This window comes from Rhinatrema bivittatum, chromosome 11 (genome assembly GCF_901001135.1).
Source record: "Rhinatrema bivittatum chromosome 11, aRhiBiv1.1, whole genome shotgun sequence".
Lineage (NCBI taxonomy): Eukaryota > Metazoa > Chordata > Amphibia > Gymnophiona > Rhinatrematidae > Rhinatrema > Rhinatrema bivittatum.
In genome coordinates this window covers 87138576-87164356 of record NC_042625.1, presented here as the reverse complement: position 1 = coordinate 87164356, position 25781 = coordinate 87138576, and the positions used below count along the sequence as shown (strand labels likewise).

Here is a 25781-nt window from a genome sequence, read left to right as displayed (position 1 = left end):
GGGTAGTTTAGCTTGTTAGATTGTGGTGGTTTAAAACCGGGGCTGGGATGTGAGACAGGTTATTGTATTACAAGGAAAGGCTGATGCCGTTGTCTCGGATGCTGATTTTATAATAAAGCTGCGGCCTTTGACCTCCAAGCATATGTATTTTGTGTTGCTTTTTTCTTCTGCATTGGGTGAGAATGGTGGAGACTGCTCTATGCTGATGGGAGCAGGGTTAAGGGAAGCCATGTTGTTTACCAACATTTTGAAGTGATGGTTTGCGGGGGGGGGGGGGGGGGGGGGGGGGGAAGCACCAGGAAATGACTCTGGTTTGGTTTTTCCTTTTCAAGGACAGAGAAGCTTTTGTTGACTCTTTTTTTCTATTTGACAGCATAAAAAACCCCCCACATGCAATCCAGATCCAGTAGCAATGTTTCTCTCATTAAACTGATGGTCTGTATCAGACTGCAGTGACACCAGAGACAACTCTAGGTGCCTGGACAGGGATCTTTAACAGCACTGCAGCTTCCTGGGGGTCTCCCACCTATTCTAAACATCAGAACAAATACATTTTGGTTTGAGACTTAATCTAATGGATACAGCCTTGGCCGTATGGACCCCTCAGATCTGGGTTTGGATTCCAGTTTCCCTTTGTAACGGTGAACGGTTTACCCTACATATGCCCACTGCCCAGTATTAAATTTTAAGCGCCTTTTAAAGAGGGGCCCTTGTTGAGCCGGCCAGCTGGAGGCGCTGCTGAGCCGAGTGGGACACTCGCCTGGAGCTGAGGTGTTGTTTTTCTCTGCACAACATTCCCAGTTGACTTTTCTTCTAAAACTGAGAGTGGCTTTGAGTAACACTCAGGAGGAGAGGGCGGGAGTAGGCTTTATGGAATCTTTAAATTAAGTGTACATGGCCCTCAGTCTGTGACAGTATTTCTCCTTCAGAATTTGAATTAATCTCTTCCCCTCTCTTCCAGGAGACCACCCGATAGAGCCGGATCTGTGGCATGGAGGAGCAGATTGGTGAGTTGCCTTGCATTTAGTGATGTTACAAAAAATGGTTTTGCTGGTGTGTAAAACTTTCATCTTATCTATATCCTTGACGTAAACCTGAACTCGCCGGCCAGGAGGGCTGGGCAGAAGTGTTCCTCCTTCCCAGGGGATCGAGCACACCACCTCCTCCAGCTCCGAGCCTTGGAGCCAGGTTGCCTGGCTTTATGGAGTCGCCTAAAGCTGTGAAAACGAAACCATTTAGCAGTGGCCTTCAGCATGGGGGGGGCCTTCCTTTAACTGGCAGAGTCCCGTGCAGGCACAGGGATGCATGGCCTGCAGGCTGCGGTGCTGCTCCGGGCTTCAGGCAGCTGCTGCCTTGGGAGTAACATGTGGTGCCTTTCTGGCTGCTGCTAGAACTTCTCCCAACCTGTGGACGGTCACTGCAAGGGGAAACCCCCCCCTTTTTTTTTTTTTTTCCCCTCAGAAGGCACCTGCCTTTCTCTGGAGGGGGGAGGGAGTCTATAGAAAACACACAACCCTGCTCATCTTATGGTTGCACGTCCTTCACCGGTTCGCGGCGTCCCTATTGCGCATGCTCCGAATCTGTTGCAACGTAAAGAGCGCAGCCGGCCGAATGAATGCCCTGCGCTGGCAGCGTGCGGAGGAAACGCGTGTCCCGGCAGGTGGAGAAGCCCTGCCCACCCTGCGATCATTCGGTTACCAATCCAGGCACGCGCTGCGGCGTGAGCCCCGGAAGCCGATAGGCACATAGACTGGTGGAGCCCCCCTTCCCCCCCTTAAATAGGGGGAGGCATTTGTGGGATTTCTGGAAGCTGGAGTCGAGTGAGTCCCGGTGACAGAGCTGAATTCTGCAGGCCTGGGGCGAGGGACTGGGGGGAAGGATTAAGGAATATAGAAACATAGAAATGATGGCAGAAAAAGGCCAATCGACCCATCTAGATTGCCCAGCAAGCTTCAACTCTTATTTTCCCATGCTTATCTGTATCGCCAACTTCAGGGCTGTTGTTGGTAACTGTTTGATTCAAATTTCCTGTCATCCCCTGTCACTGATGCAGAGAGTAATGTATGTTGGAGGTGCATCAAAGGTGAGCATAAGCCTTATGGTTAAGGGTTGTAACCGCTGCATCAAGCAAGTTATCCCGATGCTTGTTCACCCAAACTGCACAGATCGATGCCTTGTTGGATGATGTCTGAATGCAAATCCTGTTTTCCTCACTTCCCCCTACCGTTGAAGCAGAGAGCAATGCTGTATATACTTTCAAAGTGATGTATCAGGCTTAATTGGTTTAGGGTAGTAACCGCCGAAATAAGCAGCTACCCCCACGATTGTTTTCCCAGATTGGTAAGTTCAGTCCTTGTTGGTTGTTGCCTGAATGTAAATCCTGTTTTCTACTTTTTTCCCCTTGCCGTAGAAGCAGAGAACAACACTGTATATGTATTCAAATTGATGTATCAGGCTTAATTGGTTTAGGGTAGTAATCGCTGTAATAAGCAAGCTACCCCCACGTTTATTTACCCACTGGCTGATACAGTACAGTGCGCTCCAACAGCACATTAACTCAGAAGAGACAGGAGCCAGGAAAGTGTCTGTCAGGGCACTGCTCCATTCCCAGTGGCTGCGTTCCTCCTCTTGAAGTGTTGATATGCACTTTGTAGGCTCAGATGTCCTGCTGCTTTGGATACACACAGCAGGAGCTGGACACCCGTCTCCATGATCCCCCATAATCTGTTTCAGTACTCTTTCTCCCCGGGATTGCACGGGCAGGAGTCTAGCTACCCACTTCCGTCCTGAGGCCTGGCTATTTCACCCTCATTAAACCAAATTGGCCTACACAGTTCGCTCCACAGCTTTCACCTGCTGCTCAGGTTCCCAATCTCATTGGTTCCAGGAGTTAAGGCTGCTGCTTTCCTGTCTAGCCTGCCTGCTCCTGCTCTAAACGGAGCTCCTAATCAGTTGCTGCTTGGTAGAGCAGATGCAGAAGGGTGAGGTGGGGCTTATTCTGGTGTCTGCTGCTGGTGCTATCTCTGAATCTTGGTTTTCCACCTTCTCCCGCACCCCAACTACTCTATTTTGGCCTTAAGATTTGTCATTTCAAAGCAGAATAGGTAAACCAACAGGAAAATAATCCAGCACGCTATTTGTAGGAGGAGATAAGATTGTACAGATTAGTGGTTTCCACACAGTATTTACTTATTTAAAAAACAGTTTCATTGAGAGAGAGAGAGAGAGAGAGAACACAGGCAAGGTTACCTCTGCTAGGAAACGTGAACATGGAGGCGCAGAGGCAGACGGTGCTTTGTAAATCACCTGAAAACATGTTTGTTAAAAGATTGTACCTCGTCTTGAGCAGCCGAATTTGTCAACGTGAGTGAAACGCATGAAGTAAAACTGCAGTATGAAAGGGGTGCAAACTAGTCTCTTTTTTTTTTTTTATTTGGATTTTGTGGCTGCCGTTTTGGTTTTAATTCATAAGCAGGTCTGCCTGGAGCTGTCTGCTTCCCAGTTGCAATCTTTTTCTCTTCTGTTCAAGGTCTTGTTTTTGTGAGGTGCTGCCTTGATTCCTTGGGGGGGGGGGGGGGGGTTTCTGTCTGTTCCCATTTGGGGACTCGTGGAACAGGACTGAATACTGAATATAGGGGCGGTCTCCCTACTCCCGTTCATATCCTGGGGAGCCGTACGGGCCCCACTGTGCCCCCACCCTCACCTCCGTCCCTTTAATCTGTCATTGACGGGGCAGCTCTTGACTTTCTTTTGCTGCTCCCTGCTTTCACCACAGACCCTGCGCAGTCTCTTGTCTTCACCTTCCCTCGCCCTTACCACCGCCCTCCAGATCTGTCCCGAGCCTGCTGGAGTGGTTTTGGGGTTCTGGCAGGAGATTCCAGGCATTCACTTTCTTCATCTTCCCTTTTGAGCTTTGTCATCGCCCCTTGACCTTCATCTTCTTCTTCTCTGGAAAATGCTGCCTTCATGTACCTGCTCGATATTTCTCTCCTTTCCACCTTCCCTTTGCATCATTTGGAAGTTTCCCACTAGGATTTCTGCATCCCTATGGGGGGGGGGGGGGGCGGGGGAGAGTCAGTCTAGCATTGCTTTTATTCAATAGACCTCTACCAATCCTCTTTCTATAAAGCCAAAGAAAACAGATTTTTCTCCTGCCTTAAAAATGTGAGGGAAAGCTTAACCTTTCTTCTGGCTTCCCAGTAATTATTAAAGGGTCGTTAGAAGCATGGCCTCCTGGTTAGAGCAACAGGCTGAGAACCGGGGTGGGGGAAGGCAGGGTTTCAATCCAACTTCTGCCCCTGTCGCTCCCTGGGGGGAGCTTCCTACTGTACCTGAGTGTACCTCACCTGGAGCTCAGGTTCAGAAAGGTGAAGCGTTATATCCTGGAATCCAAACCCAGATTTCTCCATGCTTAACCTGATCATTTTATTAGTGCCTGTTCTAGACTCCCATCCCTGGATGCCAAAGTGTTTTTTTCATTCACTTCTAAGCCCCCAAGATCTTGGTTTGTGCTGAGAATATCTGTACTTGGGGTATATATGAATATATATCCTCCCCCCCTCATTCATGCTGTATCTGACAGTGTTTGGTGTTTTAATGAAATTCATTTAAGTTGGTCTCTTGCAGCTTAGCAGTGCAGTCTGTGGTCTTTTGACCCTCTCCCCTTTACGGCGTATTATAAGCTGGGACTACTTATCCCAAGTGTTCTAGTACAAGCTAAGAAAAGACTTGGACGTCTCCCACTGATAACGCCCATCCTCGCTTTGAATTGTCGCAGTAGCCAAGAAAAACCTCATTGGCGTATCTTGGGCACTCCTGACCAATAGCGGAGCTGCTTTGAAATATCGATCATGGTCAAAGCCAACAAGTGGGCACCAACTGGAGCAGTCAAATGTACAGAAAGAGGTTAACTAAACAAAAAAAAAACTTTAAAACTTGTCAGAGTTCTTTTGGGGGTATTTCATGAGTGGAATGAGGCACTGCAGAGTTTGTGGCTTATGCTATCTGGTTATTGGCTCTGTTCCTTCCTTTTGCTGTATCTGCTATCCTGCTGACTTTGGCTATTGAGCTGTTATCATCATGCCTGCCCTGTCTGTGCTGCTTGTCAAGTTGCCCTCAGTTTGCTTCCTCTTATGTAGCAGGAAAGGACATTAACAGATACCTAAATGTTCCCTTCGCAGTAATATATATCTAAATAGGTTTTTGACTAAAGCTTTTGGCTTCATGCTATATCTTCAAAAGTGCCTCTGTCTGGTATAGTCTAATATCATATTGGGGGGTGTATGTGTGTGTGTGTGTGTATATATGTACACATACATGCCCTTTTTATAAACTGTGTGTTTTAGCATGGATGCTCACCAGCTTTCTTGTCGGGCATTTTGGCTGTAATATTTTGCCATGGGAAACATACTTTGCTCCCTTTAAATCTCTCCTACTTCAGTGAAATTCACAGAAAATGTTCTTTAGTTTTCAGGATAACCCATCTTATCACTGTTCTTTCAGTACCCGAATACGTTAGCCTCTGTGCAGAGGGCTAATCTCCGTCCCTATCGATATCGCTTAACCTCTGTCTCGTTCTTGGCTTCTGAACTGTTAGGAGAAGAGCCTTTGTGCCCTGCCAGATAAATGTGGTTGCTGTGAATTCCTTGTATATTCAGAGATGGGCATCTTCTGCCCGCTCATTCTCTCTTGTTCTGGTGAAGGAATAGTCAAAAAATCGAATAAGTTGGTCCAGTTTGCTAGGATTGCTTTGTGTGATGCTTTTGGTTGGGGCTTGTTTGTTTTTCTAATTTCTGCACTGTTTTTCCCACTGCTGGACGGACTCTGGTTGGTATTTTTCTATTGTCATCTCTTACTATACTGGCAATGTCATCCATTGCTGTGATATTAATACACCCTCTTTTTAAGTGTGTGTGTTTAGCATGGTTGCTCATCAGCTTTCTTGTCAGGCATTTTGCTGTAATAATTTACCATGGATGGTAAAGTTGTGGCTTTTTTTTTTTTTGGGTGGGGGGGGGGGGGGGGTAGGTGTCCAGAATACCATGCCCGGCTCTTTTCTGTGCGGTGCTGCTGCTTTGCTGCCACCACGAGAGGGCAGACCTGCCTTCGGTTTGTAGCCGGCCTGTTTCCTGCTGAATGCTGTGAATGTGCAGCACTTAATCTGAGTCACCAAGCAGGGTGCTTTCCATTCATATCAGTGGCTGTGCCCGATACTTGGATATTATTCATCAGTGTTGTCTTCCTAGGGGGCGGGGTATCCTCATCTCCTTTTCCTTGTTTAGAGGGTGATTAGTGAGTTAAGAGATTTGCTAACCTTGGAGGAATAGAGTTTTGTTTTTGTTTAGCTTTATTTGTGTGGTTTTTTTTTTGTTTTTTTTTTTAAAGCATGTGCTAAAAAATGGATGCATCTAAAACAAAAGAGCACATCCCTGCTAGAGAATGAAAAAGGTTAGTTAAAGTTAGAAAGGTGCTGAGTAAACCTCGCGGACTCTGCTCAGAGGAAAATGTAGGAAGGCTTGTTGCAGGTTTTGCTGTCTGAGGTGAACTCCTGGAGCTGAATACACATCCGTAAACTTGCGTTAGAGTGAAACTGTAGTGGAGGAAATTTCAGGTCTAAAAGTGGATTCCATTAGTCAGTGGGGGGCATGGACTCCTCTGGGGACTCCTTATTTCGAGGTATCACCCTCACAGTGAAGGGGGATTGAGGGGTCCATGAACATAGGGAGTACTTCCAGGATGTTGCATCTTGGTTAACCAATTGCAGATTAAATCCCATGCATCTGTACCTCATTCTTGTCCCAAGGGTATGAGAAATGCAGATTTTGGATAACTACTTTTACTTTGACTGAGCAAAGGCTTTTATGTGCAACAAAACATGATTAAAAAACATTGGGAGACCAATGATTATAATGGGGAGCAGTTGCAATTGCAAAATATCAACAAACAGATTGCATGTGTGAGGGTCGTAGTATCCATTGGGAAGGGCTTTAGGACAGGAGGTTGGATATAGAGAGATCATGGGTACCACGGACCTGATTAAGAGTTTCCCACCGCACCGTCATATGTTGCCTGTTCATACTACACCTATGAACCCCAGAAGGAAGGAAGCTCTTTGGAACAACCCAAGTACTGAGGTGAGTGCTAAAAGGTACATTTCAGAGCTTGCGATTGTACCAACATCCCCTGGCTTAGGAGTAAAGTTCATTCCTGCCATGACGTGAGCGAAGCAAGTTTACAATAAAATCTTTCTGTATCGTTCTTGGCCTCTGATTACATCTCTTGATACTTGATGGTCTTCTCTCTCTCGCCATACGTAGATCAGATTCGTTGCTTGGTATGGTTACTTTTTTAATTAGCTTTCTCCTTTACCACTGTCTGCTTTTCTGGCTTTGTGCTGCTTAGCTGGAATGAGAATGTCCCGAGTGATCCCAACTTCATTTTCTGCAGTTGTCAGGATTGTGATCCCAGTATGTCCCCCCCTTGTACAGTGTTGGTGTTTACATGGCTTTCAAGTGAATGACCTGTGCCACCTTACTGTGCCTGGCTCTGTGGTTTGTCTACAGGTTCTAGACTGGCTTTCAAATTACTGGAAACATTTGCTTACACAATGCTCAGTAAGAATTCCCATGGCTGGGATCCTGCCCCAGAGAGCTTACAGTCCTCAGCTTGAGTACCGGAGGTCAGCTGAAGGTCATGCAGTGGGCGGGAGGAATGGCTTCTTTCCTTTCTGGCCCTGATCAAGTGTCCATAAGGGGGGGGGCCACCTTGGCTTGTGATCTCCTTTCCCTCTGCTGGTGAGCTCAGAGCCCTTTGGGAGACCCCGCTGTACAACGTCACAAAAAGAAGGCATTTCCTTGCCAAGAAACCACTGACAGCTTATTAAACCCCTGGCTATCCAGACCCTCAATGTGTTTCTTTCAAGATCAAAAATAAGTAAACTATGGCGTTGTCAACAAAAGATGTCTGCAATTATGTAAGGTTCTGGAGGAATTATAGCAAGATCCTCCATCAGTGAACATTATTACGTTTTAATTTTTCTGCATCACTGCCACCACCATGTCGGCAAGCGTCGCAAATTACCTCATACCCACACGAATCCGCACCGATATGGGGATAGTATTAAGCTGCCTTCCAGTAGTCCCTCAACTCCACTCAGCTGCAGACTGTCAAAACCTCTCCCAGCAGTTCACCAATATCTGTTCACATAGTACAAGGGAGCACTTAAAAATGGATGTTTAAGAAAAACAAGTCTTACAGTGGATGAGGTGAGGTCCAGTGGATTTGAGGGATGGGGGCAGGAAACGGTAGGGTAAACCAAGCTGGGATGGCAGGAGTGAGGCAGTTAGTCAGGTGCTTGATATGGGAGTGTAGCTGGAGTTACTGCTCCCCGCGCCCCCCCACAGACAGACGGATTCGGGGATGGACACGGACGGAGAGACAGACACCCCCCCCCCCCCCCACATCTTTGGTCTCAGATTCCCAGCTGCCATGTTTTTCTCATTCCCCTGTTTCCTGCCTGTGCTGAGCTGGCTAATGGGGTCTCCTGTCTTCCATGAAGAGAGGCCACGATTCCCTCTTGTTGCAGCTGGAGCACGGACGTGTTCTGGAATCTGCCATAACATGAACCTCATGGACTTGGAGAGTAATTTTTAATTACTTTACTATATCGACCAAATGCTTTACTCACTCCTCCATGCCAGAAGCTTGAGCTGAGGACTGGCCCAACCACATATGCCCCGGGAAGGACGTGCATAATATAAAAATCTTTGCACGCATTGTTCTGTCTGCCTTTGCAGTTAGTGTGAAAGAGACGATCTTCCAGTTCACATAATTTGATTTTCTGTATGAGTTTTCCTATGCCTGGGCCAGCTCAATAGTTCACTGGTGGTGGTGTACACTGCAACGCATGGAGTTCGCTTCCTAGCTCGAGTCCTCTGCTCCCTGGGTTAGCAGGGGCTGGGAATGCTGTGGAGGGGGCTGTTGACAGCATCGGGGGAGCGAATTCTTGGTCATTGCACAGCAGGTCTTGGTAGGTGGACTGAGGAGGACCTGTGATTTCAGAGAGTCCTGGCACGAGGCCTCTGAGGTAGTAGTGAATGAAGACTGATGGCACCAGATCTGAACCTTGGTTCTGATTGAGCTGAAAGCCCAAAAGGAGCAGGAGGAATATGCTGTGCATTTGAAAAGTCTCCTTTCATGCATCAGCCTTGTGACGAGCATATGGGAGCTTTACAGGCTGTCAGAGGAGAGGTGTCAAATTTTATTTGGAAGGGTGAGCCTCCGAGACCCAAATATGATGCCATGGTTAATATAAGAGTTGAGCAGCCTCAGATTGCCAAACTTTTTTATGGTGGTATTGGGCATGCAGGGTCACCTGTTTGGGGATTGATCCTCTGGAGTCATGGCTTACGATGGAAGCAGAAGGGGCCGGAGGCTGCAGTCTAGGATCACTTTTATATATGCAGTCTACAGCCAACACCTATAGACAGTGTGAGAAGGCACCCGGTTATAGCTCATATTGATCTCCAGACTTGGAGCATTAAATTGGATGTCCTACTGTCTTCCATGTCCCCCTCCCCCCCCCCCCCCTCACAAAACCCTGGTCTTTCTAAACATCCTTTCTCTCCAGATATTGAAAAATGGGAAAAAGGAGGGCTCAGATTAATGGAGGGTGATGGATTTAAATCTTTTTTTTTTTTTTTTTTTACTGATTTAATGAGAGAATTTCAGTTGCCGGGTACCACCAGTATCTGTATTTACAGTTGGGAAGATCTATTGCAATACACATTGAATTATGAAGAACTGGGAGAATGCGAGGGTATAGAGGGGGTGCTTTGTTGCAAAACCAGAGCTGGACACTTAATATCGGTGTTGTATATTTGTACAAGAGACTGAAACCGCTGGGCTGATCCAGCAATGGAATGCTGATTTGAACACTGACCTAGATGCATGAGATTGGAAAGCCTCGAGACGTGTTTCTGTATGTAATAAAGGTCACGAATGAAATTTACACCTTCATTCTTTGCTAGATTTAGTAATGTCGGTCAATTATGTTGGATGGGGGTGCAGGGGGAGGGAACATATTTCCATATGTGGTGGGACTGCATTGAAATTCAAAAGTTGTGCTTGGATATTACCGATTTGAATTTGGAGGATATGTAAACAGTCGCTTATAGGTGATGCTTCTTATTGGGGAAATGAGGGGACATAAGAAGCTAGGCCGTGTTACATGCCGCTGGAAATGCACCCCTTGCAGACATCGTCGGGATTTAAAAATTGCTGAGCTAGCTGTGTTAGAGAAACTGACCCTCCTGCTTCAAGATAAATTAGAATTGTATAATCCACATTTGGAGGGAACAGATGCAGGCTCTTGATTTTCAAAGTTGGAATTTGATTGTATTGGAATGGGACCATGTGAGAGGCCTTGGTCATGAGATTTCTTTGTATAATCTGCAAAATGACTTAATTTGTGTTAACAAGGAAAGGTGCATTGTAACTGATGTTTCTTTAAAAATTATAAATAAAAAGATTACAAAAAAAATAGAAAAAAGTCATATGCTCAGAACAAATGTACATTATGTGGGAAGGCTTATTTTTAAAACCGCCATATGTAGGGCTAAGTAGTCAGAATATGTCTAAGGAAAGTGTGATAGCGTGTGTGTGTGTGAATGTCATTTCATATTCTTCTGTGGGCAGCCTGTTTTTGTCTGGGGAAGCAGTCTAGAAATGTTTAGGATAAATATAGAAGATCCCTAAGCATCCCCCATGTATGTGTGAGGACCCTTGCACGACTCCTGTTCTGTGATGGGGCAGTGTGGGTGCCAGGGAAGTTTGCACCGCTGCTGCCCATGCTCTACCTATCCTGTGGCAGGGCTGTGTGTGTGAGACGCTTGAGCTGAGTTTGAGTCCTGTGTTTGGGATGGAACAGACCTGGCTGCCATCACTAGGAGAGGTTTGCCTACTTGTAGATTTTTACATATGGTTTTTGGCGACATTGTTCCTGACTGGAATCTGAGGCCTTTGCAGTCTAACTCCTGTTTTAGGCTCCCCTCCTGGGATTAGAGGGGAAGGGGAGGTGCAGGGTCTGTGAGAGGAAATGGGAGTAGCAGCCTGGAAGCTGAACAGGAAGTGGACCTCTCCTCCACCCTCCCGTCTGAGGCTCTCTGCTGCTCGTGCAGCTAAATGTCAATCTGTCCAGACATCCTAGGGTAGCCAAAGGGAGGTGTATTTATTGCAGACTAAGTATATTTGAAACTGAAGAAAAGCAGAGAGAGCTTGGATATTGTGCTGAAAGGGGAGGGGTTGTGTCTGGAGCAGTAACCTGGGAGTCAGGTTCTAGAGCATGCTGGAGGTCAGGAACTGGGACCACATTTTGTCTGTGTAAATGAGGTCTAGGCCCTCCAGTTCAGAGGTATAAAATGTTTAATGTGATTACTTCCTTGGTGCCTTGACTGTACACAGTGCTGTACATGATCCACATGTTGACACTGTATGCCTTAAGGTCTAGAGCTGAGCGCAGAGAGGGCACTTGCTTAAGTATCCCCTGTAATTCGTAAGATGACTATACGGAGGTGCTCTCTTCAGACCATACAACATTTATTATTTGGTGTTTGCAGAGAACTTTTTCTCACGCACTCCTAGCTCCTATTGAGGGGAGGGGGGGGCACTAACCAAATAGTTCCTGATAATGTCCAGAGGGGATCAGAGGGCAGTTGATACTGCTCCTCCTGAGGGGGCCCAGTGTGCAAGCTTCAAGAGAGCTTTTTAACCTTCTGTTTTCAAGTAAGCTATTGGAGACCTGCTTTGACTTTAAAAATATTTGTCTGGCATCCTCTCCTAAAAGAATTATACTGTGTTTTACATTGCATGCTGTGTTTTTCATTGGAGGGTCATATTTAAAAAAGAAAAAAAAAGACAGCTTCTTGAGTAAATAAGCATCAGAAGATGAAGGGTACAAGACAGCGGGGACTCCCTGTGAAGTTTTCTCAGAGTCTGAAAGGTAAAATCTCCCAGCTGGTGGATGCTGCTAATTTGGGATTACTTCTCCCTCAGCATGTATAACAGGGGAGAGCTGAAGGCACGAGCAGGCAAAGCTACTTCATGTATTTTCTCTTCTTGTACTCACTTTTAGGCTGATGCCAATATAAAGCGCTGAGGTCAGCGCGCAGCTCAACGCCCTATGCAATACTGGGATCGGCGCGTCCAAAACGCACGTAGCTAATAGCACTCATCGCGTGCAAATTCCGTGTAGATGAGGCTATTACTGCCCGATTTTATAAAAAAAATAAAATAAATTCCTGCGTGGTCAATGCGCCCATTGTAACAATGCAAACATAACGCCAGCCTGGCCACAGTCAAGGGCTCTACAAGAACACCAAAAATCCTGCTTTCTGTGTTCCTCCTATTAGTCTGGTTACAATACAAAATAGGAGGAACCACAAAGTAGCATCAAGCAAAAAATAAAAACTTGAAAAAAAAATTCTTGGCGCCCAGTATACGTGCAGGCCCGGGTCATGGTGCGTGGTTTTTGTGCCGGTAGCCGGAGAAATTGGATGCTTGGACGAGTGTCCATTTTCCTAACCCGCACTGACAGCCACATCTCCTGAGCACCCGTTGCAGAGGAGGCGCTAGGGATGCTCAGTTTCTCCTAGCGCCTCCTTTTTTTTTTTTTTTACACTACAGCTCATGTTGGGTGCATGTTAAGAAAGTGGGTGCTCAGCCATGAGCCCCTGTTTATCGCATGCCAGTATTGCATCGACCTATTTTCCTCCTCTTTCCCCTGTTTCCAGATCACAGGCTGTGAGTGGGGATCTCCATCAAACTCCTCTCCCCTAAAACAGCAAAATGGGAAAGTGCCATAGCCCAAGCAATTGGCAAAAGCTGAGTGCATCTCTTGCATATGCCGCCTCCCCCTAGGGACTGCCAGTGATACCCCTGTAATGCTCCAGCCTGCCCAGGGGGGGTGAGCAGGTACAGCTCGGGCCATGACCCTAGATTGCCCTTGTGGCAGCATGGGTCCCTGCCATGAAGCTACACCCACACAAGAGGCACCTGTGTCATGGGGTGGGGGTGTGTTTATGTGAGAAACGCTACCCCAGGAGCCTCCTCAAAGCATAAGAGCCACCCAGCAACCTTGACAAACTACTTAGATTTCCAGTTTTGTTATGATTGGTTTTGACCTTTCACCCTTATAAGCAGCCGTGTTGGCAGAATGGTGCACAAACTGAGATTTTCCAAGCGAGCGGAGCTGGCTGTGACCTGGGGCCTTAAGTCGACCATGGGTGGTGAGATCAGTTGGGAGGTCTGTGCATTGCAAAGAAAAGCAGATTGGGCCTTATCTGCCATCACGTTCTGTTTCTTTGAGCCACCTACATGATGAGCTCTTTTCAGGGTAACAAACCGGAATGCGTCGCAGCTTTCACTGTGACGTCACTGAATGAAACGAAACCGAAGTAGTTAGAAAATAGTGAGGTTTCGTGTGCCTGCACGACGCATGTCCCAAGAACGGGTCGGGGGCAGGCTGGCGTCCCGCAGGGGGATTGTGGCAGCGCCGCTGGAGGGAGCTTGCGTCAAGCAAGAAGTTGGTGCTTTTTTTTTTTTTTGTTTTGTTTTGGCTGATCTGAAGTAACAGATCTTTTTTTTTTCTTTTAATTTCTCTGGCTCCCTCCCCTGCCCAGAGCTGGGAAGCAGGAAGGTGGGTGGGTGGAGGATGTGTGTGTTGATTTGGGTTATGCAACTGAGCAGCCCAGTGTGGTTGGCAGTCTCCTCCCCCTTCCCAACCCTCCTGCCCCAAACCGTGTGCTCTCTGGAATGACAGGCATTCCTGCGCTGAGCGAGCTGGCGCCCTGACCTTATTTATGAGAGCCACAGATGGCTGGGCCGGTAGGGCTCAGGACAGCCTCCGGCCCAGGCTTTTCCCTCTTCTGGTCAGTCCCCGGGTGGAATTACAAATCTTTCTAGTTTAAAGAGAGAGAAAAAAAGAGGCTTGTGTTGTGCCCGCTGGCTCCCCCCTCCCATTTTATTTTTTTTCACTAGGGTGGAAGAGGCACTGATCATGGGTCAGGCATTCTTCTCCAGGCCGATGACCCCGGCAATTGGTGAGTAGAGGAGAGGGATTCTGTTTGCTGCGGGCACTGGCTAGGATCACAGGTGGTTCTCGTATGTGCGTTGGAAGGAATGCAGGGGGTGGAAAAGTGCCAACTGCACAGAGCTAGTCAAACTGGAAATGCTTCTGTCTTAGTGGGCAGGAACATGGAAGCAAGTCGTGTCTTGGTAGTTTTTCACCCCTTTATGTACTAAACTTGTTCACTAGACTGTGTGGCACATTTCCTTGTTATCTTGGCCTTTTTTTTTTTTTTTTGTGTGTGTGTGGATTTTAAGGAAACCTTTTCTTCTTTCTTGCCAAGCAGTTTCTGCCCTTCTGAGTCTCGGAAGACGTAGAGAGGCTGAAACGTCTCCTTACAGTGCCCAGAGAGTGCGTTGCTCCTAACGTTGTTGGAATTCGGACTCTCTTTCTGTGTTGGTCACCATAACTTTAATCTACTCCAGTCCCCAACCCTTGGTGGTCTCTTGATTTATGGCCTGCCCTGAGACTGCACTCTGCGCTCCCAGGGAGGGAGAGGCCGTGAGTCCAAGAGAGAACATTAAGGATCAGAAATCCTTTTCCAGCCAGAGAGAGCTAGGCATCTAATTTTAATAAAAGGATGCACCATGATCAGCTGCGGAGCAATCACTAAGAAGCATAGCTAGTCTTATGGGCTCGCTTGTTGTCTAGTCACGATGGTGAGTGGTTCAATCTTCCATGTTTTTATGTGCTAGCTGTAGCTTTCTTCTTGTTAGAAATTTGTGTGCTATCCATTCTTTTGAATGTTTACTGAAATTGAGCAGAGTAAAAATGATGAACCGGCTACTTTCAGATCCCCTAAAATGTGTTTTGCTTTCTTTAGTATATTTTAAGATCTTATTCTTGGATATACATGGACAAAGTCTTTCACCGTGGAATCTGACATTCTTGTGGACCTTGGGTGCATTTCAGCTGTGACCTGCAGGGAGTGCAGGGGGCAAACATGTGCCTAGCACCTGGAAGCCAAGTCCTAACATTTTCCAAGAAATGCCTTTAATACTGATAGGGCTATCTTCTTCTTTGATAGATAGAATAGCCCCTGTCTCCTCCCTCATTCTTTTAACAGTACCTTCAGATTTTGTAAGAGTGCTGAAACCAGAAGGGGATGGGAAAGAGATTTTCGCTTTTAGATATTCTAGTTTTCTTATCTAATGTGATTTTTTTTTTCGCCTTTGATTTTGACCTAACAATACTACCTTGGCCTTTACCCTTATCATATCTTGCTTCTGTCTACTTCTAAGCATGAAAGAGTGGGATCTGGGGGTGGTCGTGTCTATCTTAGGGAGCCCAAACAGGTAGATAAGCTGAAGGTAGAAGCCGGAAAGATACTGGCGGCTTAAGGAGAGGAATGGTCATCAGACAAAAGGTGATATTACCCCTATATAGGTCCCTGATGAAACCTTATTTGGAATACTGTGTACAATTCTGGAGACAGCACCTTCAAAAGGATATAAACAGGATGGGGTTGGTCCAGAGGGAGGCTATTAAAATGGCCAGTGGTCTTTGTTCTAAAGCATAGGAGGATAGACTCAAAGATCTAAGCATGTACACCCTGGAGGAAAGGTGAGAGGGGGCAGATACGACAGAAACATTTCAGTATCTCAAAGGTTTCCATGCACAGGAGGTGGATGTGTGGTCTGAATTCAAGAAAGCATGGGATAAATACAGGGGATCTCTGAAGGAGAGATTTTATTTATTGGATTTATATTCTGCTTTCCGGCACTTCAAAGCAGAATTACATTCAGGTAACTGAGGGCATTTCCCTCTCCCCAGGGGCTTACAATCCAGATTTGTACGACAGGCAATGGAAGGTGAAGCATCTTACAAGCAGCAGCAGTGGGGTTTGAACCCTTGTTGGTAGGGATTGTAAAATTGAGTTGGTGTGGATGGGCAGACTGGGTAAGGTCATGTTACCAGGAAGACCGTCCGCACAGGCTACAGGGTATTGGTTACTCTTACTGCTGTATTTCTTTTAATTCATCCCAACCTTTCTAACATTGCTGATCAGGAAAAGGATTCAGACTGCAGCAGTGCTGAGAATAACTGATGCTACGTAGTGCGCCAAGAGCAAGAGCTGCCAAGGCAGGGTAGAAGTGGGAACGATACCCCGAGAAAAGGGATTGTTTCTAAGCTTTGGCTTCTGCCAATAACAGTCAGGACACCCCTAGAAGATCAGGGCTTTTCAGGACAGGTTGGTCCTCTTTCTCCTAAAGTGAAATTGAATGTGTGTCTCTCTGCCTTTCGTGAAGATGTCGAGCTGATTAAAGAAAGCGGGCTGGAGTGACCTGCGCTCCTGCTGGTGATATAGCTCTAAACTAGGACACGGTAGTATCTCAGGAGGAGAAAGTAACTTGCAGGTTGAAGGTTCAGCATGTTCTGGGGTGTGAGCATCTGTTCCTCTATGGAAGGGGGAGCGGTTCTGGAGGGATGTCCTCATAGGCCTGACCAAGGGGCTATGGCACCTGGAGAAACCAGAAAACCTAGGATGGGGGAGGGGTTTCTCCTTGTAAGAGTGCGTAGCACTATGCTCTAGTGCTGCATACCAGCATATGGCATTGCAGTCCAACTAATATTTTTTGGGTTGGGCGGGTTGAAATGGCCCCTTAAAATCCTGTTCTGGAATTGTGGCGCCTGAGCACCCGTGGCTCAAGGATAGAACGACTGTCTGCATCTCCCTCCTACACCTGGGACAGTTTTTGCACAACCCGTCAGGCCTGCTTAATCCAGGATTACCTTCTGCCGGTGGTGCAGATAACAGGTGGAAGTGGCTCTAACACGTCACATGCCTTGGTAATCCAGAGAGGTTTTTTGTTTTTCGGGAGGTGGTTGGTGTAGCTGTGGCCCACTAGAATAATTCTTTCTTTCTTGTCTGCCAGAAAAACCAGTTCTGTTAGATTGGGAGATCCTATCACTCCTTGTTGTACAGCTGAAGGCAGGGGAATAATTGCTGTGAATAGAGTATTCCCCGGAGCATTTGGTTTACGAGAAACGATGTCAGGAAGATTCCAACTTCTAGGCCTCAAATTCTTCCCCCCCCCCCCCCTCCCCCGCTTCCGTCATGGTGTGGGATTTCTGGACCTTACTGGAGTTCTAGGCTCAAGCGCAATACATAGGAAGGGCCGTGGAGTTTAAAAAAAAAAAAAAAGCAGAGAACACAGCACAAGGAATAACTCAGAAAAGACCTGTAGACGTGTGCATTCTTCCTGCTGGAGACAATGTGCTGCTTCATCCTTGGTATACTTGCGTCAGCGCGATCTTTTAAATGTACATTTCTCTTCTACAAAATGTAACCATTGCTTTTGGAGGGTGGGAATGTTCTGTTCTGTAGCTTTCAGCCTTTTTGGCTAAGATTGAGATCCTCTGTAGTAAAATCCTGCCACAGGATAGGGGAGGCCCTTTTCAAACCCACTGGACTTGGGAGGATTAAGGAGTAGAAAAGCAGCCAGTGGCTTTGTCTCAGAGGTTGAAATTCCCCGTTTGGGTCTCTCTCCCTCTCTCGTGCAGACTGTGATTTGGATGTGGGCAAGTGTTGGTTGCAAAGGTGAGACGGTGAAACCCCTCCACCCCCGGTCCAGAGATGCCTGAGCTGATCTGGAGGGATCCAATGCGGCCTGAAGCTTTTGTAGAGAAGATGGAAAATAGGGAGCCAACAGGGGGAAGGGGCTCATTTTGCCCCCACTGGAAATAATTCACTTTTTAAACATTTATCTATGATTTCTTGCTGTAATCCCTCTCCCCACCCAACCTGTAAATCTTTCTGCAGGCGCCCAGGGCAGCCACCTCCGGTGAGCGGGGATGACTGTAATAAGTGAACTCCAGAAGGGAGTAGAAAAAGTGTGGTGACTTTCCGATGGAGTTAACCGCCGAGGACTGATGAGGAAGGGACTCTCGGGCACGGCTGGGCATGTGGCCAGGTCTGTAAACCAGAGCAAGGATTCGGTTTTCTCTACTCCGTACCAGTGCATATAAAAAGGCAGAACTGAGCCGCCTGACATCGAAGCCCATGTTACGGGTCGCTTGTAACGTTAATGTCTTAATGTATAGCAGGATAAAACCACACTGACAGGCCAGTGCCATAAACCGCCCAGAAAATGGGCGCTCAGGGTTACGAGCGCCCGTAGTCCTAACACACACCCGGACGCCTCTCATGGGCCCGCGATTTAATATTTAAATGAAGGGTTGCACTGCCAAGGAGGTGCTAGGGACGCCCAGGAGAGGTGGCTGTCAGCTGGTTAGGAAACCGGGCGCTCAATTTTATGAGGATCCCTCTTCCTAACCTGACCGCTGGCACTTTTTTTTTTTTAAACCTTTTTGTTCCTCGACTTAATATCGCCACGATAAGTTGGAGGTTGTATAGAAAAGTAATATTTTCTGCTTTGGGCTCTCAGAAATTAGCACCTGCTCTGGGCAGGCTTTAATTTGAGCGTAAAAATGTGTGGGTTTGGTGCAATTTTTTTTTTGTATCTGGGGAGAATAGCTAGCCTTAACATGTATTCGTATGTGATGAGCGCGTGGGGGGTTGGAGGCGTGTTTTGGACACGCTAATCCCCTTATAGCATGAGGGGTTGTGGATGCGTCTCCAACCACAGGTTAAGCAGTGCGCTCTGCTGAGCGTGCTGTGTTGTATCGGCCTGTGAGGGTGCTGCATCTCATTCCAGAGAAACTTTTTTTTTTTTTTTTAAACTAGTAAATGTCCTTTTTGAGCAAGTAGAAATTGCAGCAAATTGCCTTTTTTTTTTTTGACTATCTATAAATCACTATGTAGAATAACTTGTGACAATAGATTTCTACTGAGCTTTTATTCATATTTTAGTTGGCTAGATGTGGGAAAATACTTCATGTACATAATTCCCCTACAGCATAGGATGCGGAGTATTGGCACAGCATCAGCTTGGTTTATTTAAGTTTGGAGTGGTAGGACAGTGCGTTCAGAAACTTAGAATTCATAAAATATACTCAGGAATGTAATTAAAGCTGTGGGGGAAAATCCAAGATGGCCGCTTGAGAGGACGCTGCTATAGCTGCTCTGCGTCCTGGTTACCTAAAAAAGTTTTTTCCCTTTGTTAACTTGGAAGAAATGCTGCACAAAAGGAAGGGGAAAGCGTGGGTCTTTCCACCGGACCCAGCCAGCCCTGCGGGGCAGCGTTTTATATCTAAGTATGCAGTTCCTACCTCTGGATTAAGGGCTTCCAGCCTCTTAGCAAGACTGGGAGAGGAGCCCTGTTCTCGCCGGGGGAAGAGACACTGAGCCCACCTGATCCCCCAAGAACTGCTTTGATATTCTCCCCTGTGTGAACCCGGTGGGGCAAGGTTCCTGGATGGAGACGTTGAGAGGCAAGCACAGCAGGGTGGACCTGCTGAGGCTGGGGCGCAGTTTCTCCTCCAGAATACACATCCAGAGGCTCCTGAGAGGGGAGGATCTGATGTGGGAGCCAGTTCCCTGGAGACAGCTAGGGACTGAGCGCGTGTGGTGGAGGAAGGAGACAGCTAGGGACGGAGCGCGTGTGGTGGAGGAAGGAGATTATTAAACCGGCAGTGATCACATTGGAGTCCTTACGGGACTTAATTGCAGGTATGGCCCAATCATTCAGTGAGCAGGCCCAACGCCTGGAGAGATCTGAGAAGAAAATACACTTAGTCGAAAAGGAATATTTATTGTTAATACAAGAACACTCTAACTCCATACAGGTTTTGGCTAATGATAAAAGTCTACAAGATTCCAACAATTCCATCATGAGTGATCGAATATCCTCTTTAAGAAGATTGGAGTCCATGGAGAATTATTTGAGACATTTAAATGTGAGATTGTTAAATTTCCCAAAAGTATTGGGTGAAATGCCCTTAGTGACCCTTAAAAGATTTGTTAGAGACTCTCAAGATTCCTATAGAATCTATACCATCTCTTAAGAGAATTCTGTTCTTACCGCAAAGAAAGAGTCCTACCCAGTCCTTAGTCGCTAGTGACCAGGGTGACTTTGCTAACCTTACTGATTATCGGGAAAATTCTAATTTAGCGGTCACTGGGCGTGCAGTACTCTTTGTTACCTTCTTTTCTGAGTACAATATGAGTGTTTATGAAAAGTTATTTCAAAAATTGAAATGTTTCCTTTATGGGAGATCTGATACGTATATATGCAGACTTCTCAAGAGCAGCTCAAGTGTATAAAATTGTTTTTGTCAATGCGGCTCGAGCCCTTGACTTTAGGTGCAAGTTTTCTGTTGCGTTATCCGTACAAATGCATATTCAACCTTTCTGGAAATAAGTATATTTGTTTTATGCCAGAGCAGTTGAGGATGTTTCTGAATGGGAGGGCATAGAGCTGCAATATGGGAAGGGATCTGTAATTAAGATGATGGAGTGAAATCAAGCTGAATTGTTATAACTTGATTTGATTTCCTACAAGTTTTATCTGATTTCCTCCCCCCCCCCCCCCCGCCCGCATGTTACCTTTGAAATTATAAAGAGGTAAATTGTTGTTTCCATGATCTTAGACATATATATTGAATTATATGTATATACTATACGTATTGGAGATTTCTTCTCTTAATTTCACTGCAAAGAAGTTCTTTGTAAATTGTATGAAAAACCTGATAAAAATTAAAAACAAAAAACAAACTGTGAGCACAGTTTGCTTGTGTGTAAGATGTGAGTGCCTCCGCTCGCACTGTTCTTGTGAGGGATGGTGCTGCTGTTGGTAAGGGGGGCACCCAGTCCTTCCAGCAGTATCTGGGCACTGGGCTGAACTGTGTGCGCGTGTTTTCCCTCTTGCGGCTCATGGTCTGTGTGAGGGCTGTGCTCCGTAGCTGACGCAGGCAGCATACTTTTAGCATGGGGGAGGGTGGTGGTTTGAGAGAAGCTGCTACTCCCACCTCTGCCGGATCCCAGAGATGCCTCATCACATGTGAGGCAAGTTATGTGCCTGGGATTGAGCCCCTGTGCAGCTATTTCCAATACACTTGTAGACCACCACTCTTTTGGGATCCTCTTTTGAGATGTAACAGAATCTCGGGGCTTCGAAATTTTGGTCGGTATGCGGCATTGGCCGGATGTGACGATCTGCACGGCGCCGCACCTACAGTCCTCTACGAACTGGTCTGCGGTCCTGAACTTCCTTATTAGTTATCTCCAGTGCGATGTCACCTTGTGACGCCGTAGGACGTTCTCTCTGGTAACCACTAGTGGTGTCAGTCTTTGTTTGGCATCCTGTTCTAGAGCAAGACTGTGCACTTCTGGAGATTCGAGGTAGTGAGACCTGAATTTTAGTTAAGGGGATTGGAGAGAAGCTTGACAGAATTAAAGCATGTGTGGCACAGAAGAGGGAAGCAATCAGACATTAAATCAATCACTTGCTTGCTGTGCTGCCACAGGCTTAATATGGACAGACTGGGTGGAACTTATCTGCTATTGGTCCGTTCTCTTTCTGTGTGCTAGATGATCACTGGGTCGTTTTTAAAAGCACCCACCTTTCCAGTGCCCTCTGCCTTCTTTCACAAGGCTCTATTCTTGAGAGGCAGTGAAGTGTGAAGAAGGAATGTAACAAGTCTCTCTAGGGGCAACAAGAATGCCTCAGGTTTATATTTGCTGCCAGGGTGAATATAGTGCAGTGGTTCTCAACCTGTACCTTGCACCACCTGGCCAGTTTTGTGATGCCCACAATAAATATGAATGAAATGTATTTTGTGACCAGTGAAGACAGTGTATGCAAATATCTTGTTCCTTTTCCTTGTGGATATGCTGAGAACCACTGGTAGGCTGCATCTGAAGGCCACAGTCTAGGCAGTGATAGTGGTGAGACCTGGGGGGTTCCTGGACCTTCTCTAGGCAGGGCACAGTCGGGGAAGCCCATGCTCGCTCATGCTTCCTAAATGAGGTGCGGTATCACTTGCTAGAGTCGCAGATCACACTGGGGGCCTCCATTTTATGTGGTAAAGGGGCCGCTGAGGGGGGGGGCCAGTACCACAAAAGCCTGGAATAGTAAGGGTCCTGGAGAACCAGGGAAATGAGTGGTGAGCAGTTTTGGGTGCCCCTGTGTATTTTGTTTTGTCTTGGTGACCCCTGCAGTGAAGTGTTCAGTGCACCAGGAGCTGCTTATGCTGGCTTCCATGCCTCCTGGGTGACTCACTGCGGTGTGAGAGGACTGGGGGTGGGGGTCAGCAGACACCCTACTGTCCTGTAAAACCAGGAGAGGCAGTGAGGTGCATCTTCCGTGCTGCGGCATGTCATTTCTGGAACATTGGCACGCCACTGGCCTGGAAGCGCTGTCACAGGGTTCATAGTGGGGTGGGACTTAAGAAAGCCTTGATTTTTTTTTTAGAGTAGGTTGTAATAGCTTCTGGAGTTTAACCCTTGAAGACCTGAAAGTGTCTTTCTAATAAAAGGAACCGCTTTGATGCACTGTCTTGGTTTCGTGATCTACATTCGGTTGCACTGCAATGCTGATGTGACTGAATGCAGGGAAAGGGTCCTTTCTCCTTCCTACAATGTCCAAGGCTCTGACTAGACTGTTTGTTTGCCGGTGGAGATGAGAGATCTGTGAAGTAGAAATGCAGCTTGGTTTTCCTCCTCTGGGTTGGTTCTGCAGTACTGCAGCAGGCGGGGAGATGGCCCATGCAGTGATACAGCCTGTCACATTAGGTCAATTTGTCTAACTTACCCTATTTTGTAATTCTGAAATCTGGTTTTAATTTTGAAAATGCATGGAAGCACTAACCCTAGTCCCAGATCAAGAAGCAAATCCTAGCTGGGGATAGTGGTAGTTTTCATCTATGCTAGTCCCAGAAGAGTCTGGGAAGGGAACTGGGAGTTGCCAGGATTCATTTACAGGTGCTAGTGCATACAGCATACTGCTTCCCTCCCTCGGCTTTTGGTTGTCCGGATTTTTGAAGTACATGAAATGTCAGCACTTCCTCCCTCCTGTCCTTGTGTGAAAACTACGCTACTGATCCCGAGGCAGCATTAGACAGGTTCATGTGTGGCTGAGCCATGACCAGTATGAAGGGCCCTGCCGGGATCATGTGCATATTTCCTGCCTTCCTTTAATCCACTTAGAGTGCGCCATGAAATTGTTTGCCAGGCTGTCGACTTGATGCAATCATCCACCCTGGTAGGGTGTGGTGAGATTTTCTATGGAAGGAAATACCACACTGAAATAATTGCTCCTTGTTCATTTAATTATTGCTTGGTTGTATGCTGCTGTGCTTATTTTATTCCCATGTGCAGAAAATGCTGCAGTGATGAGGCACATGAGGCTCCTTCTCACAGCCCGCAGTTAGTTTGCGCTGCTGCCTTGGAGGCTGGTGCGGGGATGCGCCAGTTTAAAAGGCACAAGAGGATGAACCAAGCGCTTAACATTTACCTCTCTAAATCAAAATCCCCCACCTGAAGTGGCTGGTGGTGGGATACAGGAGCTCTGCTTTATGGAACCCTTGGATTCTCTTCTCGTATCCATCACTCACTTTTCTACCTTCAGCAAGTCGCTTAAAGGTAGTAGCAGCTAGATCGGTAAATCCTCAGTCCCGGTCCTACGTGATCTCTGAGCAGCCACGTTTTTTTTTTTTTCAAGAAACCACTGCCTTAATTTGTATGCAAGCCTATCTCGTGCATCTCCTGAAAACCAGGCTGCTGACCAGGATACCCTGTTACCTGGAGAACCCTGAGCCGGGTACTTCTGAACGTACGCAGACTGAACAGCAGCTCCATCCCCTCCTCTCTCTTCTTGTCCATCGCTCATCTTCCATTGTTCTATTGTATATTTTTAAGTTTCCTCTTATTCCAGCCACCCCTGTTTCTAGAGCGAGCCGTGCTGCAGGCCTCCCTTCTGTACCTGCATGCACTCAGCACAGCAGCAGCTTGGTTTACTTGAATTCAGAATGATGGGAGGAGCTTTTAGAAACTTAGAACACAAATATATACTTGGTATATAATTAAAAACAAAAATGTGACCTTAATGACTGTCTAAGTGCCAATAATGCCCCCTCCTTCCTTAAAGTAAACCTTTAATATTGTTGCTTTAAACCTACCTATCCTCAAACTTAGATTGTAAGCTCATTGGTTTGGGAGAGTGACCTCTTGGGATTTAATACAGTGCTATTTACTCTGGGCCTGTGTAAACATTAAAAACAAATATCTCCTGGTAGCTTTCTGCAGACCTGTTGGTTTACTAGTAGTTTTTCAGAGAAAATGTGACACTTTACTGATGTGTGGTGTCACTTTACAAATGTCTGATTTAAAAAAAAAAAAAAATTGCTCTGACTCTCTGCTCTGCGGTGATAAATCACCTTTCGGTGTGCTAAGCCTGGACGTAAGGTGATCTGGTTATTCTAAACAGTCGGCTTCCTGTGGAAATACTTGCTTTTTCCATGAACATCATTTAATGAGAGATGCCACAGAATATTTCTGCAGCTGGGTGGGTAGCTGGGAGGTACCGGAACTCCTTAGCACCTCTGGTAGGGGGACCTGGACAGACTGGATGGGCTTTGAGGTCTTTCGGCTGTCATCTGTCGGGTTTCTAGCACATGAAATGGTGATTTTTTTACACACAATAGTCTTGCTATAAAACATTTGTAGCTTTCTCCCAAGCTTGAGTATTAGACTTGGAGAGAGAGGTTCATGTGTATTCTGGTTTCAAGTTTTAACAAACTCTCCCAACATGCATGCATGCTCCTATAAAAGAGAATTGTAAGGCTGAACGGCTCCTGCCTCAAAACGCTTGCATTCTGCATACATAAGAACATACTGGGTCAGACCGAGGGACCCTCAAACCCAGCATCCTGTTTCCAACAATGGCCAAACCAGGTTACAATACCTGGTAAAATCCCAAACAGTAAATAGTGGCTATTTCTTAAATCTACTTGGTTAATAACAGTTAATGGACTTCTCCTCCAGTAACTTGTCCAGACCATTTTTGAAACCCAGCTATGCTAAACTGCATCCTCCGGTAAATTCCAGAGCGTAATTATGTGTTGAGCGAGAGAATTTTCTCAGATTTGCTTTGAATGTGCTACTTACTAATTTCATGGAGTATCCCCTAGTCTTTGTATTTTTTTTTTTGAAAGAGTAAATAAGATTTACATTTGCCCGTTGTATTCCACTCATGATTTTAAAGATCTGTTGTTATATCTGCCCTCATGGTTTTATGCCTCTTTTAAATTTGCTTCTGTGTAGCAGGTGACTTAATCCTACTTTGGCTATTTAAGTATTTATTTACAAAAGGTTATATACTGCTCTTCCAAATAATATCAGAACGGTTTACAAGGTTAAAAAACATACATAGAATGTATAATTAACTTACTAAACAGCTTTGTAGACAGAGCAGTCTTAAGACAAAAAAGGAAACTCAAACTTTAAATGCCAGTTGCTTTTTGAATGTGTTAAAATCTGTGCAAACTTTTAACTGCTCTGGCATAGTATTTCAGTGACATTGCCCTCTCCCTTACCTCTGTGAGGTGAGTGCTGTGAATTAGGTGTTAAATTATGGTCCCCCCAGTGGTGTCTGTGTGTTAACCCCCATATTGCACAGGCACAGTCGTTGATCACAAGGCCAGAAGGGGCAGTTATTCCCTTCCAAAGCTCAGATCCTATGCTTGGGTCTTAGCCAGAAAGACGCCAAGAGCACTCGTTGGCTTGCTGAATATCGCAGTGGATGGTGGATAGGGGAAT

At 46.3% G+C, this 25781-nt stretch overlaps 1 protein-coding gene across 4 annotated transcripts in view; it reads left to right on the top strand.

Annotated features, from left to right (window-relative positions):
- Nucleotides 1-25781, top strand: part of PHACTR4 (phosphatase and actin regulator 4) — an 87232-nt gene that overhangs the window by 39379 nt on the left and 22072 nt on the right. For 2 of the 4 annotated variants that reach the window (XM_029571907.1, XM_029571906.1), the window contains exons 1-2: nt 13832-13925; nt 14035-14096. In XM_029571907.1, coding sequence (XP_029427767.1) covers nt 13870-13925; nt 14035-14096 — 118 coding nt within the window. In that variant the 5' untranslated portion in view covers nt 13832-13869. Of the gene's footprint in view, nt 1-961; nt 1008-13830; nt 13926-14034; nt 14097-25781 lie in introns of those variants that run through there. The other 2 variants (XM_029571908.1, XM_029571909.1) reach the window with 2 other exon arrangements.